Below are 18,111 nucleotides of genomic sequence, written 5' to 3'. Positions count from 1 at the left end.
AAAAATGTGCCCATAGATGGTCTATATGACAAATGAATTCTGACGTTATGGGCCTGAGATCGAGTTCATGTAGGGGAAAGTGGTACAAAATGGACCCCTTGGGTCATATGGACCCCTTGGTATATTACACCAGCAGCTGCTGCCATCTTGTGGCTGTTCATGTTAAAACATTCCCTTGTGGATTAGCAGAAAGTAACAACATGGTGGCCATCCCTATCCAGTCTTGAACTCGAGCTGAACCATCCAACATTTTGACACCTACTAGGATCTATCGGTAGGTATGTGAGAAAATTGTGTTTGTGGTGACAGAGTGACTCATATTTCCTAGTGTTACTGCATGCTTTTAGAGTATAAGTCAGTCACTAAAATTGACCTTTGAAACATTCTGCCCAGTACATGTGGTTTCCAATGATGTCAGGTTTTCATGGAGGTCGTTCATGGGGCAAAACGGTCCATTTCCCTGGGGTAAAATGGCCCGTGGGGTTATCCAGTCATCCCAGAACATCGTCATCACCATGGCTAAAGACAATGGGGTATACATGTTGAGCATTCCACCACATTGTTCACACAAGATCCAGCCATTAGATGTCTCATTTATGACGCCACTATCTACATATTACACGCAGGAGGTGGAGAGGTGGTTGAGGCAGCACCCGGGACGATGTGTGACAGTATTTCAACTGGCCAGCCTGTTTGGGACTGCATATCGCAAGTCCGCTACAGCCGAGAATGCAGCAAATGGGTTTAGGAAAACTGGTATCTTCCCAGTGAACCGCAACATCTTCCAAGATCACGAGTTTGCTCCAGCGACAGTTACAGACCTCAACCAAAATGAACCAAGACCCATGGATGATAACCAGAGACCCCTTGAAGATGCCCATAGAGATGCTGATGTTCCTGCTCCTGGTGTTAATGCTGCAAGAGGCCCTGAAGATGCTGTGAGACCTGTTGGTGGTCCTGCACCTGATGTTAATGCTGTGAGACCTGTTGATGGTCCTGCACCTAATGGTAATGCTGCGAGAGGCCCTGCAAATGCTGTGAGACCTGTTGATGGTCCTGCACCTAATGGTAACGCTGCGAGAGGCCCTGGAAATGCTGTGAGACCCATTGGTAACACTCAAAGACATGCTGCTGTTCCAAGACCTGCTGTTGCAAGCACCAGTAGGGAGTTCATTTCACCCTTTCAAATCAGTCCCCCACCTAAGGCTACTCCTGCTAAGGGTAGGCCTACAACACGTCAATCAAAAAGGTCAATGTCAGAGCATTTAACATCAAGCCCATACAAGAAACGACTTGCTGATGCAGCTGAAGAAAAGAAAAGACAGGAAGCACAGAAGGCAGAGAAGGCAAAGCAGAGAGCTGAAAAAAAACCTCAGAAGCAAAAGAAAGTTGCAGAAAAGCCAAAAAAGAAGCTAGTGAAGGGTAAACGGGCTATATTTACGGCACCAGAAGAATCTAGCGAGTCTGAGGATGATGATGGAACAATGTGCTTATTCTGCCGGGAAAGTTATAGTGTGATAGGAGAAGGATGGATAAAGTGCACAGTCTGTCGTCTTTGGGCCCATGATGGTTGTGCAGGTGTGGATGAAGAAGATGTGAATTTCATCTGTGACTTTTGTGCTTAATTATGTGCATAATCTCACCTTGTAGTCTGTAATTTTTCACAATAAATATTATTTCAGGTTCAAAGTGTTTTGATTGGTGACTCTGAGGGTAATTATTATGTTTTTCAATGGGGTGACCATATTACCCCACGGGGTGACCATATTACCCCACGGGGTGACCATATTGCCCCATATGTGGGGGCCATTTTGCCCAACGTGGTGTACAAAATGGCCCACTTAGCACATTTTTGGTCTTTGGTTCTCACCAGTGAATGGTTGATTTGATTCTAATACCAAGTAATTTGTGTATTTATAATGGAATAATCTATCTATAATGCCAGTAATCTCTGTGTGTGTGTATGCGACCGCTGTTTCTCGACAACTACCGGTCCGATATACTTGAAACTTGCCAGGTATATTGCTGGGGACCCGAGGATGTGCCTTTTCAAGGTTTCATATTAATCGGACAATTACTTACCGAGCTATGTCCAAAAAACGATTCAACCAATCAGAGAGCAGCGAGCTATCGCGTGTGCCGAACGTGGCGAATACACTCTGCCTCGGACGGCACATTTGAGAGCGTATTCATTTATTTCACGTTGGCAAACTATGTTGCCGCTATGTTGGCGTTAAACTATGTTTTAAAACTAATTAAAACCATTTCATGTAAATAGAGGGGGGGGGATTGTCACTGTACTCGCAAGCCGTTCGCCGTTCGCTTTGGCGTTGCGAATGGACCAAAACATTTCATGAACCAAACCATTTCATGTAAAGCGTTCGCCGTTCGCTTTGGCGTTGCGAATGGACCAAAACATTTCATGAACCAAACCATTTCATGTAAATAGAGGGAAGATATAATTTTAGATATATATATAGTACGGGCATGCCCTAGTGATTGTAAAGACACTGTCTGATTTCAGATATACTGCATCATTTTGGATAAAATTTCAAAGAAAGCTTAAGTGTGCCATTTTGCCCCACCTTCCCCTACATCCTCTGTCTACTTACGATCCTGCTCAGAGCGACGTCCACCAAGCTGCCGATGACGATGAGGAAATCAAAGACGTTCCAGGGATCACCAAAGTAGCCCTGGAATGGAGAATTCAAAAAGGTAATGTCTCATTTATGAAACTACATCGTGTGTGTGTGTGTGTGTGTGTGTGTGTGTGTGTGTCTGTGTGTGTTTGTGTGTGGTTGTGTGTGGTTGTCTGTGTGTGTGGTTGTCTGTGTGTGTGGTTGTCTGTGTGTGTGGTTGTCTGTGTGTGTGGTTGTCTGTGTGGGTGGTTGTCTGTGTGGGTGGTTGTCTGTGTGGGTGGTTGTCTGTGTGGGTGTCTCTCTGTGTGTATCTTTGTGGTTGATATTTGTCGGTGATTGTGTGGGTTTCTGTGTCTCTGTGTGTGTCTGTGTTGTCGGTGCTTGTCTGTGATTGTGTGCATGTGTGTGTGTGTGTGTGTGTGTGTTTGTTTGTCTGTGTGTGTGTATATGTGGTTGTCTGTGTGGGTGTTTATGTCTATGTGTGTCTCTCTGTGTGTGTTTGTCAGTGTTTGTGTGTGTGTGTGGGGGTGGGGGGCAGGGGGATTGTCAGTGTGGGTGACTGTCTGTGTGTGTCTGTGTGTGTCTGTTTGTGTCTGTTTGTGTCTGTGTGTGTGTCTGTGTGTTTCTGTGTGTGCCTGTGTGTGCCTGTGTGTGTGTGTGTTTTTGTTGTCGGTGCTTGTCGGTGATTGTCGGTGATTGTCGGTGATTGTGTGCATGTGTGTGTGTGTTTGTCTGTGTGTGTTTGTGTGTGTGTCTGTGTGTGTGTGTGTGTGTGTGTGTGTGTGTGTGTGTGTGTGTGTGTGCGCGTGTGTATATGTGGTTGTCTGTGTGGGTGTCTATGTCTGTGTGTGTGTCTCTCTGTGTGTGTGTCGGTGTTTGTGGGTGTGTGTGTGTGGGGGGGCGCAGGGGGTTGTCTTTGTGGGTGAATGTCTGTGTGTGTCTGTGTGTGTCTGTGTGTGTCTGTGTCTGTGTGTCTATGTTTATCTGAGTGTGTCTGTGTGTGTTTGTGTGTGTGTCTGTGTGTGTGTGTGTGTGTGTGTGTGTGTGTTTGCGTATGTATATGTGGTTGTCTGTGTGGGTGTCTATGTCTGTGTGTGTGTCTCTCTGTGTGTGTGTCGGTGTTTGTGCGTGTGTGTGTGGGGGGGCGCAGGGGGTTGTCTGTGTGGGTGACTGTCTGTGTGTGTCTGTGTGTGTCTGTGTGTGTCTGTGTGTGTCTGTGTGTGTCTGTGTGTGTCTGTGTGTGTCTGTGTGTGTCTGTGTGTGTCTGTGTGTGTCTGTGTCTGTGTGTGTCTGTGTTTGTGTGTGTCTGTGTTTATCTGAGTGTGTCTGTGTGTGTGTGTGTGTGTCTGTCTGTGGTTGGGCAGAGACAACAATGCTTTCTGACTCACCCGTGGTGTGAGTGCAATGACCTTCAACACCATCTCAACGGTGAAACAGATCGTAAAGATGTCATTCATGACATCCATGGCCGCTGTGAACTCGGCAGACTGGCGATAGTGCTGTGGAGGGGAAAGGAATGGAAATGCACAAACATTCTGCTTATTTCTGTTTGTTTTTTTTGTTTCAGGATCTAAGGCACCTGCTGGAACACACACAAAAACACACACACGCACGCACGCACACACACACACACACACACACACACACACACACACACACACACACACACACACACACACACACACACACTAGTTCGAAACTTCCTAACTAGTTCGAGCTGGAATCAAACAATGCATTTCCCATTAGCAGAAGCTTGATACAGGACGACTTGCAGGTTTGGTGGAGACTTTTTGCAAGTTCAGAATTCGTTTGCGATTCCGGTGAGTAAAGACAACCCCAGCCAGAGCAAGTTCCGAACACGTGGGTGGACATAAAGCATTTTAAAAAATCCTTGGACGGAGGACAGCCTGGCCATGGCCCAAGCGTAGAGTTGGCAATGTTACTTCATTAGAACCATTCCTCGTGTATAACTGGCAATTCCCTGAGGCTCCCCAAGGATTCTCCGGTGGGAGATCGGATCGGCGGATCGGATCCGTAGTAGTTATCCTCCTTTTCGCCGTGTAATAACACGTTCTCATGGCCAAGGAACCCCAACGGTTTGTAAAAGTAGGAAAAGACAAAAAAGGAAAAGAATCAAAACAACATTACAAGTCTAGCGGATCCCTCGAGGCGACGGCTCCAAGACACTTTCCAACCAGACACGGAATTGGGATTATTTTTTTTATTATTAGCAGGGTGAGCATTGTGCAGGGTGTAGGGAGCAGCACATGTGGAGTAAAATAAAAGATGTGAAAGATGTGAAAAAACGCTGACATTTACTCAAGCCGAGCTCAAGGAAGAAAAGTTGCCAACGACGGACTAAAATATGTTGCCTACTTCTCTATTCTTAAAGAGTCTGTTCCATCAAGTCCCATCCAATTTGATGAGACTTTGTTGATGGGAAAGACTCCAGCGACAAATAATGAGAGCACTTACGTGCACTCTCCTCTCCGGCAGTCATTTTGGTAATTGGTCAAAAACCCTTTTGTTAAATGGACGATGTGTGGCCGGGAAGCGTTGCATGTATTCCGAAGGCATGTAATTTAACATACGAGAGAAGCAAAGAAGGCCAATGGTTGATGGAAAGTGTTGTCCTTTTATTCCTTTTTGAGGTATTTCCAACAAAAGAGTCCCAATTTAGTATCTTATTTTTAACCACTGGGTAATTTCAGCCCCATAATGGTAGATAGTACCATCTCTTATCTTCTCTTATCTTCTCTTATCTTCCCCCATCCAAAACCTTGATCTTTTCTACCCCCGCTAATTTCACCCCAAATCCACTTTTTTGAAATACCAACTTCTGTCCTGGAAGTCCTTGGTGTCCTTCTGTTTTATACTTCTCCCTCCCCCCCACACCCCCCCTTCTCACGCCTCCTCCCCCCAAGCCCTCTCCCTCCCACACATCTCCCTGCTCACAAATGTTGTGTTTGTGTGCTTCCCCTTCTCTCCCCATCTTGTCTTCCGCTCCCTCTTTTTATATATTTTGTTTGTCTGTTTGATTTGTTTGTGAAATAAATGTTAGCTCTTTCACGAGCCTCGATTCTGTATACAAAAAAAATACCAAAAAAAAAATAGTAAGCCTGGTGTTGGCTTAGCGGTATGGGTGCCGGCTTGGGATCCTAGGATCCTGGGTTTGAATCCCGGTCGATCGCTGAATTAACGTCAGGGGGCTTGACTCAGCCTGTCTTCCCCCCGAGGTTGGCAAATTGAGTACCAGTTCACTGGTAATTCCCTGTGTGTCGCAAGAGGCGACTAACAGGGTTGGCGGCAGGAAGAGCCATAAAACATTGCTTCAAAAGGGGGACCACGGTGCCCGAAAAAAGACCAACCCCTGCTCTGCGGGGAAAAATGGCCCCTAAAGGTGGTTATTTCTGTCTAATGGTAGATAGTGAGTCGAGATTGTTCATTGCGTGCGATGGTTGAATGAAATTGTAAATTGCGTGCAATTGCGTGAAAGATTGAGTGCATTGCGTGCAAACTCCCTCACTCTCTTCAATCCCACTCCTCCCTCCGGGTATTTAAAACAGCTGTTCACCACCATCTTTTATCTTCCCCCATCCAAAACCTTGATCTTTTCTACCCCTGTTAATTCACCCCAGATCCACTTTTCTGAAATACCGACTTCGTTCCTGGAAGTCCCAGCAGTGTCCATGTGTTTTTTTTTTTTTACCTCACCCACCCCCACACCCCTTCCCATGCCTCCTTCCCCCAAGCCCTCTCCCTCCCACAGATCTCCCGATGTCCCTGCTCTCAAATGTTGTACTTGTGTGCTTCCCCCTCTCTCCCCATATTGTCTCCCGTTCCCTTTATTTCGTCTCATGTGTCCGTTTGTTTTTTGTTTTTGCTTTTCATTAATGTTAGCTCTAACACGAGCCTCGATCTTGTATAGAAAAAAAAAATGTCCTGCAAATGTTCATGAAAGTTGTGATTGTCCCAATGTCCTGTGTCTCCTTCCCCTGCTTACCTGAGAACCGAGGCAGATGGAGTTCAGGATGATCAGGGCAAACATGAGGTATTCGAAGAAGGGCGAGTTGACGATGTACCAGACGTAGTAACGGTACGGGTTGGTCGGGATGAAGCGCTGGATGGGGTGCGCGTTCAGGGCGTACTCCACGCACAGCCGCTGTAGGGAATGTCCAGGATCACACTTTGAACAGGTTGCATGCCGGAAGTTTTTGGGTCAGGGTGGACTCATGGTATTTAGAAAAATAATATATTCAGGTAGCTCACACAACATTGCGCATAAATTACCTGGACTTTTATTTTTATGCATAGTCGTGGCTCATGGGAGAGCTAGTACTGGTCCACATAACGGATGAGGATGTAACAGGACAAAAGGAACAGCAGAGAGAGTGGGGAAATGCCAACAGCAGAGCCGCAGTACAAGACAGAGGAAGGCGGACAAACAATGGGTCTGGCGAGGAATGGGGGGTAGGAGAGGATGCATGGGGTGAACAAGATGGATACAGAAGGAAATTCTCAGAAGGGAAAGTAAATTCCAGCACCACCCTCCACCCCCAACCCCACGCTCAAACAACGACACATTTCTCCAAGCGTTTACCAAGCGATCTCATCTCCCATCACGATATTTATCTCAATTTGTCAAAGTTGGGAATTTGGAATCAGAGAAAGCATTTACCAACACCTCACCTCACCCCTCAAAACTTCAGTGACCTCCTTTCTGCAATCCGCCTTACGCCACCCTCTCAATGCTTCCCCTCAAACCCCCCACTTATTGCTCCTCCCTCACCCACCCTCAAAAACCTTCTGTCACACCCCACACACAAGTTCATTCCCCCGCACCTCACACAATCAATCCCTCCCCCGCTCTCCACACAATCAAACCTTCCGCCTCATCCCACCTCCCTCAAAGCCTCACCTTGCCGATACAAAGCCTCCCCTCCGATCCTGTATTCTCCCCACACCTCCTCCTCCCTAGCTCTAACTGTGTGGACCTCAAACATCGGAGGTCTCTGCACTAACCTGACAGTGCTTTCGTTCCAGGCCGATGCCGAAAAACCAGACTTCATCTGCTTCAGTATTTACCTGTGTTATGAAGTTTTGACTATTGATAAATAGGATCGACTGCCTACAATGAGACCTCAGACGCCGTATAATCCCACTCCACACTCCTTACAATTCCGCTCCAGACTCCTTGCAAACCCGCTCCAGTCTCCATGCAAACCCGCTCCTCCTTGCAATCCCGCTCCAGACGTATTGCAATCCTGCTCCAGACTCATTGCAATCCCGCTCAAGACTCCTTGCAATCCCGCTCCAGACTCCTTGCAATTCCGCTCCAAACTCCTTGCCATTCTGCTCCAGACTCCTTGCCATTCCGCTCCAGACTCAATATTTCAGCTCCAGACTCAATAATTCAGCTCCAGAATCAATAATTCCGCTCCAGACTCAATAATTCCGCTCCAGACTCAATAATTCCGCTCCAGACTCATTGCAATCCCGCTCCAGAAGCATTACAATTCCGCTCCAGACTTCTTGCAAACCCGCTCCAGACTCCTTGCAAACCCGCTCCAGACTCCTTGCAAACCCGCTCCAGACTCCTTGCAAACCCGCTCCAGACTCCTTGCAAACCCGCTCCAGACTCCTTGCAAACCCGCTCCAGACTCCTTGCAAACCCGCTCCAAACTCCTTGCAATCCCGCTCCAGAAGCCTTACAATTCCGCTCCAGACTCCTTGCAATCCCGCTCCAGACTCCGTGCAATCCGGCTCCAGACTCCTTGCAATCCCGCTCCAGACTCCTTGCAATCCCGCTCCAGACTCCTTGCAAACCCGGTCCAGTCTCCATGCAAACCCGCTCCAGTCTCCATGCAAACCCGCTCCAAACTCCTTGCAATCCCGCTCCAGAAGCCTTACAATTCCGCTCCAGACTCCTTGCAATCCCGCTCCAGACTCCGTGCAATCCGGCTCCACACTCCTTGCAAACCCACTCCAGACTCCTTGCAAACCCGGTCCAGTCTCCGTGCAAACCCGGTCCAGTCTCCGTGCAAACCCGCTCCAGACTCCGTGCAATCCCGCTCCAGACTCCGTGCAATCCGGCTCCAGACTCCTTGCAATCCCGCTCCAGACTCCTTGCAATCCCGCTCCAGACTCCTTGCAATCCCGCTCCAGACTCCTTGCAATCCCGCTCCAGACTCCTTGCAATCCCGCTCCAGACTCCTTGCAATCCCGCTCCAGACTCCTTGCAATCCCGCTCCAGACTCCTTGCAATCCCGCTCCAGACTCCTTGCAATCCCGCTCCAGACTCCTTGTAATTCCGCTCCAGACTCAATAATTCTGCTCCAGACTCATTATGATTCCACTCCAGACTCATTATGATTCCGCTCCAGACTCATTATGAATCCGCTCCAGACTCATTATGATTCCGCTCCAAACTCATTTTGATTCCGCTCCAGACTCATTATGATTCCGCTCCAGACTCATTATAATTCTGCTACAGACTCATTATGATTCCGCTTCAGACTCATTATGATTCCGCTCCACATTCCTTGCAATTCTGCTCCAGACTCCTTGCAATCCCGCTCCAGAAGCCTGACAATTCTGCTCCAGACTCCTTGCAAACCCGCTCCAGTCTCCATGCAAACCCGCTCCTCCTTGCAATCCCGCTCCAGACGTATTGCAATCCCGCTCCAGACTCATTGCAATCCCGCTCAAGACTCCTTGCAATCCCGCTCCAGACTCCTTGCAATTCCGCTCCAGACTCCTTGCAATTCCGCTCCAGACTCCTTGCCATTCTGCTCCAGACTCCTTGCCATTCCGCTCCAGACTCAATATTTCAGCTCCAGACAATAATTCAGCTACAGAATCAATAATTCCGCTCCAGACTCAATAATTCTGCTCCAGACTCAATAATTCTGCTCCAGACTCAATAATTCTGCTCCAGACTCAATAATTCCACTCCAGACTCAATAATTCCACTCCAGACTCAATAATTCCACTTCAGACTCAATAATTCCACTCCAGACTCATTATGATTCCACTCCAGACTCATTATGATTCTGCCCCAGACCCATTATGATTCCGCTCCAGACCCATTATGATTCTGCTCCAGACTCATAATGATTCCGCTCCAGAATCATTATGATTCCGCTCCAGACTCCTTGCAAACCCGGTCCAGTCTCCATGCAAACCGGCTCCAGTCTCCATGCAAACCCGCTCCAGACTCCTTGCAATCCCGCTCCAGACTCCTTGCAATCCGGCTCCAGACTCCTTGCAATCCCGCTCCAGACTCCTTGCAATCCCGCTCCAGACTCCTTGCAATCCCGCTCCAGACTCGTTGCAATCCCGCTCCAGACTACTTGCAATTCCGCTCCAGACTCAATAATTCCGCTCCAGACTCATTATGATTCCACTCCAGACTCATTATGAATCCGCTCCAGACTCATTAGGATTCCGCTCCAGACTCATTATGATTCCGTTCCAGACTCATTATGATTCCACTCCAGACTCATTATAATTCCGCTACAGACTCATTATGAATCCGCTTCAGACTCTATGATTCCGCTCCACATTCCTTGCAATTCTGCTCCAGACTCCTTGCAATCCCGCTCCAGAAGCCTTACAATTCCGCTCCAGACTCCTTGCAAACCTGCTCCAGTCTCCATGCAAACCCGCTCCTCCTTGCAATCCCGCTCCAGACGTATTGCAATCCCGCTCCAGACTCATTGCAATCCCGCTCAAGACTCCTTGCAATCCCGCTCCAGACTCCTTGCAATCCCGCTCCAGACTCCTTGCAATTCCGCTCCAGACTCCTTGCCATTCTGCTCCAGACTCCTTGCCATTCCGCTCCAGACTCAATATTTCAGCTCGACTCAATAATTCAGCTCCAGACTCAATAATTCCGCTCCAGACTCAATAATTCTGCTCCAGACTCAATAATTCCACTCCAGACTCAATAATTCCGCTCCAGACTCTTGCAAACCCGCTCCAGACTCCTTGCAAACCCGCTCCAGACTCCTTGCAAACCCGCTCCAGACTCCTTGCAATCCCGCTCCAGACTCCTTGCAAACCCGCTCCAGACTCCTTGCAAACCCACTCCAGACTCCTTGCAGTCCCGACTCCAGACTCCAGACTCCTTGCAAACCCGCTCCAGACTCCTTGCAAACCCGCTCCAGACTCCTTGCAATCCCGCTCCAGACTCCTTGCAATCCCGCTCCAGACTCCTTGCATTCCCGCTCCAGACTCCTTGCAATCCCACTCCAGACTCATTGCAATCCACTCCAGACTCATTGCAATCCCGCTCCAAGCTCATTGCAATCCCGCCCCAGACTCATTGCAATCCTGCTCCAGACTCCTTGCAATTCCGCTCCAGACTCAATAATTCCGCTCCAGACTCAATAATTCCGCTCCAGACTCAATAATCCGCTCCAGACTCAATAATTCCACTCCAGACTCAATAATTACGCTCCAGACTCAATAATTCCACTCCAGACTCAATAATTCCGCTCCAGACTCAATAATTCCACTCCATACTCTATAATTCCACTCCAGACTCTATAATTCCACTCCAGACTCAATAATTCCACTCCAGACTCAATAATTCCACTCCAGACTCATTATAATTCCACTCCAGCCTCATTATGATTCCACTCCAGACTCTATAATTCCAATCCAGACTCTCTATAATTCTACTTCAGACTCTCGAAAATTCCACTCCAGATTCTCTATAATTCCACTCCAGACTCTCTATAATTCCACTCCAGACTCTCTATAATTCTACTCCAGACTCTCTATAATTCCACTCCAGACTCTCTATAATTCCACTCCAGACTCTATAATTCCACTTCAGACTCTCCATAATTCCACTTCAGTCTCTCCATAATTCCACTTCAGACTCTATAATTGCACTCCAGACTCTCCATAATTCCACTTCAGACTCTCTATAATTCCACTTCAGTCTCTCCATAATTCCACTTCAGTCTCTCCATAATTCCACTCAAGACTCTCTATAATTCCACTTCAGACTCTCCATAATTCCACTTCAGACTCTCTATAAATCCACTTCAGTCTCTCCATAATCCACTTCAGTCTCTCCATAATTCCACTCCAGACTCTCCATAATTCCACTTCAGACTCTCTATAAATCCACTTCAGTCTCTCCATAATCCACTTCAGTCTCTCCATAATTCCACTCCAGACTCTCCATAATTCCACTTCAGACTCTCCATAATTCCACTCCAGACTCCTCCAGACTCCAGACTCCCTGTAATTCCACTCCAGACTCCTTATAATTCCACTCCAGACTCCTTATAATTCCACTCCAGACTCCTTATAATTCCACTCATTGATCTTTGGGAAAAAGGAAAAGAGTTGTTGGCTGCTATCGCACGATGCAAAGAAAGGCCGGTGGACAGACGTATTCAAAAACGCCTTGGGATTCTAACCTTGGCTTCTCTCAGCTGAGGGCATATCCACTTTCGCATCACTGATCAGCTGAACTATTTATTTACCCTTCCGGACATCCCTGCCCTTCACACTATTAATAATGATGCCAGGCCGCTCACATTGCCAGGAGCAAGGGAATCGACAGGACAATATGGCAGCACAAAATATAACTGCCCATGTGTGATGATGACACATGCATCACTTTGACCCTCCTGCCCTGAGGTCTGGGTTACTATAAGCCTCTCCACTGAGGCATCAACAGTTGTTGTTTAAGCAAAGGCCCCCGCTGGGATTATTATCTCAAACCGAAGTAGGATAGCCCGAGGATACCCCTCATGTTATAATGAAGACCATTGGGATTTCATTGTGCTGATGAAAACTCCTCTCGACGATGCAAAGCAAACTTTCCATTCCTTCCTTTAGTTTTCTTCACCGAACGATTTGATGTTTGTTTGTCCTCGATTTGTCGTTCACAATCCTCTCTGATACTTCCTGTGATCCTCCAGTGCGTGAAGCACCCCGACCATCTTTGGACGCACATCTGGTCCCCTCTGTATAAGGAGTAAATTATATATATATATATCTTAAATCTTTCATAATCAGTTGTGGCCTTATGGCTAGACTTGGTGTTATAAACTAGTAGGACCTCATGTCCCCTGCGGAAACATCCAAAAAGGAATGGCGTGTAAAAAGGAGTTATTCCCACAAACAAAAACCCACAAACCTCGTTCTTGTCCAGCTCACAGTCCTTGTACTCGCCCTCTCCCTGCTCCCGGAAGGTGATGATGACGAAACCAACAAAAATGTTCATCATGAAGAAGGCAATGATAATGATGTAGATAATGAAGAAGATCGCCACCTCAACGCGGTTATTGTAGATTGGGCCAATTCCTTCCTCACTTGAGTCTATTGCTTTGTACAGTAACCTGGGGAAGAAGAAGAGCTCAGGTAGAAAGGTGTTCATTACAGATGTAGTCTCCGTGACTCGCCATCTTAGTGCTGCATATATCTATGACGAGCTGACGAGCCTCCTTCTTCTTCTTCAAATTAAATGAACACCCTCTTATTTACGTTTAGACTGCTGAGACCCCTCAGACCTTGGACGACATTTTAAGTCCCCCAAGACCCTTAAGACCAAGGTCTAAATTGTCATCCTGGTGTTTCGCCAGCAGGACGATTCATCAATGTCTGTGCTGTCCCTCGGATGGACACTAAACTTGGTGGCCTTTTGCTGGTATGAGTTGGTGGATGCTAAAGACCCAACGGTGTCTTTCACGAAGAGTCGGCGAGCTTTCGCCGGCCTCCTGAACCAATTACAAACTCCTTTTCTAACCTATAGGGGGCAATGCATCAGCGGCCTAGCTGCGCCACCAGCGACTGTTGCTACTCACAACCAAGTGCTGCATACAAAAGAAGAAGAAGAGTAAAAACATGGCAAGCTTGCTATCATTTACGTCCGGCCTCTTTCACAAGAGTTGGCCTTTGAATCGGTCCCTAAACTCCTCAAACGGACTGCATCGCATTAATCGAACATCTCTTATCTTCCACCATCCAAAACGTTGATCTTTTCTACCCCCGTTAATTCACCCCATATCCACTTTTTTTGAAATACCGACTTCTTTCCAGGAGGTCCTAGCAGTGTCCATGTGTTTTATAACTCAACCCCCCTTCCCATGCCTCCCCCCCCAAGCCCTCTCCCTCCCACAGATCTCCCGATGTTCCTGTTCTCTGCTGTTGTACTTGTGTGCTTCCCTCTCCCTCCCACAGATCTCACGATGTCCCTGTTCTCTGCTGTTGTACTTGTGTGCTTCCCTCTCTCTCTCCCCATCTTGTCTCCCGTTCCCCTTATTATATGTTTTATGTGTCCGTTTGTTTTTTTTGTGATTAATGTTAGCTCTTACACGAGCCTCGATCTTGTACACAAAAAATTAATAAATCAACGTTCCCCAATTCGAACCACTCTATTCCATGAGGCTCCGAGAATGCAGGGTGCACCTTTAACGGGATAGGGAATCAAATCGGCATCGTTTCTCAACATCACCTTTTACCTCTTTAACAGCCAAGTCGAAACAGAGTATTTCCAATGGCAGAAACCACTAAGCACCATGAAAACGCTCTCGAGCACAAAAGCAATGTTAAGGAAAGGCCACGGGTGATGATTCACAGCCAACCTTCGGTGCTCTCAAGAAGTGCTGGCCTTATTATTCCGAATTTTGGAAAAAAAATGGTGGACAGCGCTCCATCAGAATACCAGGTTTTATCCTACGAGATGCGACAAATGCCAGTGGGCTCGAAATTAAAAGATTTGTCTTACTTTTGATCGATAATTATTGAAGGCATCGACTCGAACCTAGCAAGGATACTTCCAGATATCCTGGAATCTAATGTAAAAAATTCCATTCAGCGATGCAAAATTGCAATGCCATTCCATTCTTCAGCGAGACTGCTCCGCATATAATTTTATACTCAATGGAATTTCATTATGTTGGGTTCGATCTAGAGGGCAAATTTATTTCGTGTGTTACAATCAGAACTTTGTCGGAAAGGGAATGCCAGACAGGAAAATGGAGAGGCCTCCCGAAAAATGCTCGTAAAACAAACGTCTGATACTTGTCTGTCGTCTGTCTTGCGATTCGCTCCAACAATTTCCAACGGTAGTAAGGCCTATCCATGTCTAGTTTAATGACGAGCGATGGTCACTCACTCAGGCCAGCCCTCGAAGGTCGAGATGGTGAAGAGAGTCATCATGGCTCCGAAGACATTGTCAAAGTTGAAGTCGCTGTTCGCCCAGACCCGATCCCGGATGACTGGGAAGTCACGGTATGTGATGAATTGGCCCCTGCGGGAACACACACACCAGAGCGGAGGAGGCATTTGATGGAAGCGCACACCTTGCTGATCAATTTGAATCATCATTGTGGCCTTGCTGTAGTTCACTGAACTCGTTTCCACTAGAAATCACCGACGGCTTTCCGCCTTTCAAGTTTCGTCGGTCACATGGCAAGAGGGCCTTACAAATTCAGCATGCACGTACGGCCATGTTTGACGGTTTTAAGCCATGCACAAGGATCTGCTGCTCAGGAAGCAACTGGCTGCAGATGAATGCACATCCAAAGTGAGGCTTCAATGCATTCGATTCCGGGGCGACTGGAATCGAATGCAATGAGGCCTCACCTGCGATGTGCATTTAACCTCTAGCTGACTGTCGGTGAATGCAACGTGCGGTGAACAGAAATGACTCGTAGATGTGTTGGTGGTGGCGGTGAAGCTAAATTCCTCGGATCACAATGCTAGGATACATAGGAGGGCAAGCCGAGCTGTGAGCCGCGCACTTGAACCGACGATTTATAAAACCCACCCGGAGTTTATTGGAATGATTGTGCGACGCGGAACGCTTGCATTGCAACTTACTTGCAATCCTCCACAGTCACTTTGGACACATCGCTGCAGGCGTAGAACTTCCCCTGGTCAAAAAATAAATGAATGGAAAAAGTGAGCGGCAGAAAGAAAGATATGATTGAACTATGTCAAACAGGGCTATGGATTCGGATTCAACAATGCATTATATGCGCATTCTTCATATATCGATTGTACATAGTATGTGCATTCTTCGACAACAATATTGTGGGGCATAAACACATTGGTGATGGTGGCATTTCAGCCTTATCCAGGTAAACAGAATGGTAACTGGAACGACACTCAGTAGAGCGCATACCTCCGCCAGGCTGAGCTGTTTGTTTTGTATCCCAATGATAGGCCGGATCTGGATTCGGACCTGAACCAAAATCTAATCGGCTTGATCTTGTCACCTAACCAACTCGTCCACCAAGTTTAGTCATAACTTGTCCAAAACTTTTTAAAACATCATGTTATATAATCGCTTTTCACCCGACATTGGAGAATGGCGAAGAATCACTAAGAAATTAAATAATTCTTGTATCCGAATCCATATTCAGATCTTCACCAAAATCGAATAGATTTGTCCTCGTCACACATACAACTGAACCACCAAGTTTCATCAAAATCCGTCTTCAACTTCATGAGATATCCTGCTATATATCGCTTTAGCCCTATCACTCAATGGTGAAGAATCACTGAAAAATTAAATAACTCTCGTATCCGAATCCATATTTAGATCTTCACCAAAATCGAATCGATTTGTCCTCGTCACACATACAACTGATCCACAACGTTTCGTCCAAATCCGTCTCCAACCTTATGAGATATACTGCTATATATCGCTTTAGCCCTATCACTCAATGGTGAAGAATCACTGAAAAATTAAATAACTCTCATATCCGAATCCATGTTCAGATATTCACCAAAATCGAATCGATTTGTCCTTGTCGTATACACAACCTCTAGATCAAGTTTTGTCCAAATCCGTCCACAACTTTTTGAGATATCCTGCTATATATAGTCTTGCCTCTATCTCCCAATGGTGAAGAATCATTTTTAAAATTCTAGTAGCCGAATCCGAACCCCGCTGTTCACCAAAATCTAATCATTTTGTCTTTGTCACATACGTTACTTCTCTGCCAGATTTCGTCCGAATCCGTCCCCAACTTTTTGAGATATTTTGTTCACAAACAAACAGACAGACAGACAGACAGACAAAAAGACAGGGGTGAAAACATAACCTCCATCCACCTTCGGTGGAGGAGGTAATAAGGAAGATTGGAGGGTTTGCTATTGCTTATTACAATGAGAGGTTAAGACTCTTTTGAAGACATTGTGTAGAGACGTTTTTAAAACCTTTCAACACAGCCATATCCGTGCTTTCGATTATTAATTTTTTTCCCATGTAATAAAGGCTCGGAGGAAATACTTACCTGCAAAGAGAGCGACCGGATGATTGGGCAATGTTTTGAAGACAAAGCAGGAGTGAGGAAGTACAGCCATTTCACCGCAGTGTTTCAGGTAGTTACCGAGAAATCTGGAGATATCCGTTCCCGCTTGTCACAAAATCCGACGTACTAATGCTTCACTGAGAGCAGAATGGCCGCGGCTGCGCATTAAATGAAATAAATGGCCAAGTTATGATTGCCTTATTACTGTGTTCCTTATTTTCCTTCATCACGTTGTAAAAGCGTCTGGCTCCGGCACGTCGAGGTGAAAAACAACATCGTTGGTTGCCAGGTTACTGAAACGTTCAAGTTCCCTTAGAATTTTGATTGAAAGGAGACCCCAAGTGGCACGTCCTACAAGGAACCCGTTGACCCTTTTCTAAGATACCTTGATGGTCGGGCTCCTTTGCCCCGTGGGTTTTTGGGTATGGCGCAAGGCATCGCAGAGGCCGAGTAATGAAAGCCTAAGGGAAACTGCAGAAATCAGCTCAAGTGTTTCGGCCGACTCCCAATTAGCCATTCCCAGACATTCGGTGCATCGGCTTTGTGCGGACCGTCACCTATCGTGTCCTTGGTATCACTTGAACACGTCCCCGGCATTCGCAGCTAAAAGCTTTGGGAACACTTACCGTTTTGACGCTTTTGCCATGTAATCATTGAGCATTAATTAATCAACCTGGCACGCTCCGCGCGCCCACCACACGTCGTTTCAGAGGGATAGGCATCTTTGACCATTTCGGTGTCTTTTGAGTATTTTGGGTCTTCAGGGTGTTTTGGGCATTCGGAGTCTTTTGGTTATTCAGGATCTTTTGGGTCTTCCAGGTCTTTGGGGTATTCGTGATCTTTTGGGTCTTCGGTGTCTTTTGGGTCTTCGGGGTATTTTGGGTCTTCAGGGTCTTTTTGAGGCTCAGGGCATTCAACGGTATTTTGGGCCTTCGGAGTATTTTGGGTCTTCGGGGTCTTTTGGGTCTTCAGGGTCTCTTTGAGGCTCAGGGCCTTCAATGGTATTTTAGGCCTTCGGAGTATTTTGGGTCTTCATGGTCTTTTGGATCTTTGGGGTCTTCAGGATATTTTGGGTCTTTGGGGTTTACAGGATATTTTGGGTCTTCATGGTCTTTTGGGTCTTCTGGGTATTTGGTGTCTTTTGGGTCTTTGGGGCCATTTGGGTCTCCAGGGTCTTTTTGAGG

The 18,111-nt window shown here is 46.8% G+C and overlaps 1 protein-coding gene across 2 annotated transcripts in view; it reads right to left on the bottom strand.

Moving 5' to 3' along the window:
- Positions 1-18,111, bottom strand: part of LOC137416337 (voltage-dependent L-type calcium channel subunit alpha-1D-like) — a 476,095-nt gene that overhangs the window by 313,506 nt on the left and 144,478 nt on the right. For both annotated transcript variants that reach the window (XM_068101884.2, XM_068101890.2), the window contains exons 23-28: positions 15,489-15,541; positions 14,782-14,916; positions 12,802-13,003; positions 6,643-6,801; positions 4,028-4,138; positions 2,613-2,693 (exon numbers count right to left, since the gene is read on the bottom strand). In XM_068101884.2, coding sequence (XP_067957985.2) covers positions 2,613-2,693; positions 4,028-4,138; positions 6,643-6,801; positions 12,802-13,003; positions 14,782-14,916; positions 15,489-15,541 — 741 coding nt within the window. The remainder of the gene's footprint in view (positions 1-2,612; positions 2,694-4,027; positions 4,139-6,642; positions 6,802-12,801; positions 13,004-14,781; positions 14,917-15,488; positions 15,542-18,111) is intronic.

The sequence above is a fragment of the Myxine glutinosa genome, chromosome 1 (genome assembly GCF_964187855.1).
Source record: "Myxine glutinosa chromosome 1, kmMyxGlut1.1, whole genome shotgun sequence".
Classification (NCBI taxonomy): domain Eukaryota; kingdom Metazoa; phylum Chordata; class Myxini; order Myxiniformes; family Myxinidae; genus Myxine; species Myxine glutinosa.
Note: the sequence above shows the minus strand (reverse complement) of the source record. Positions and strands in the feature narration are given on the sequence as shown.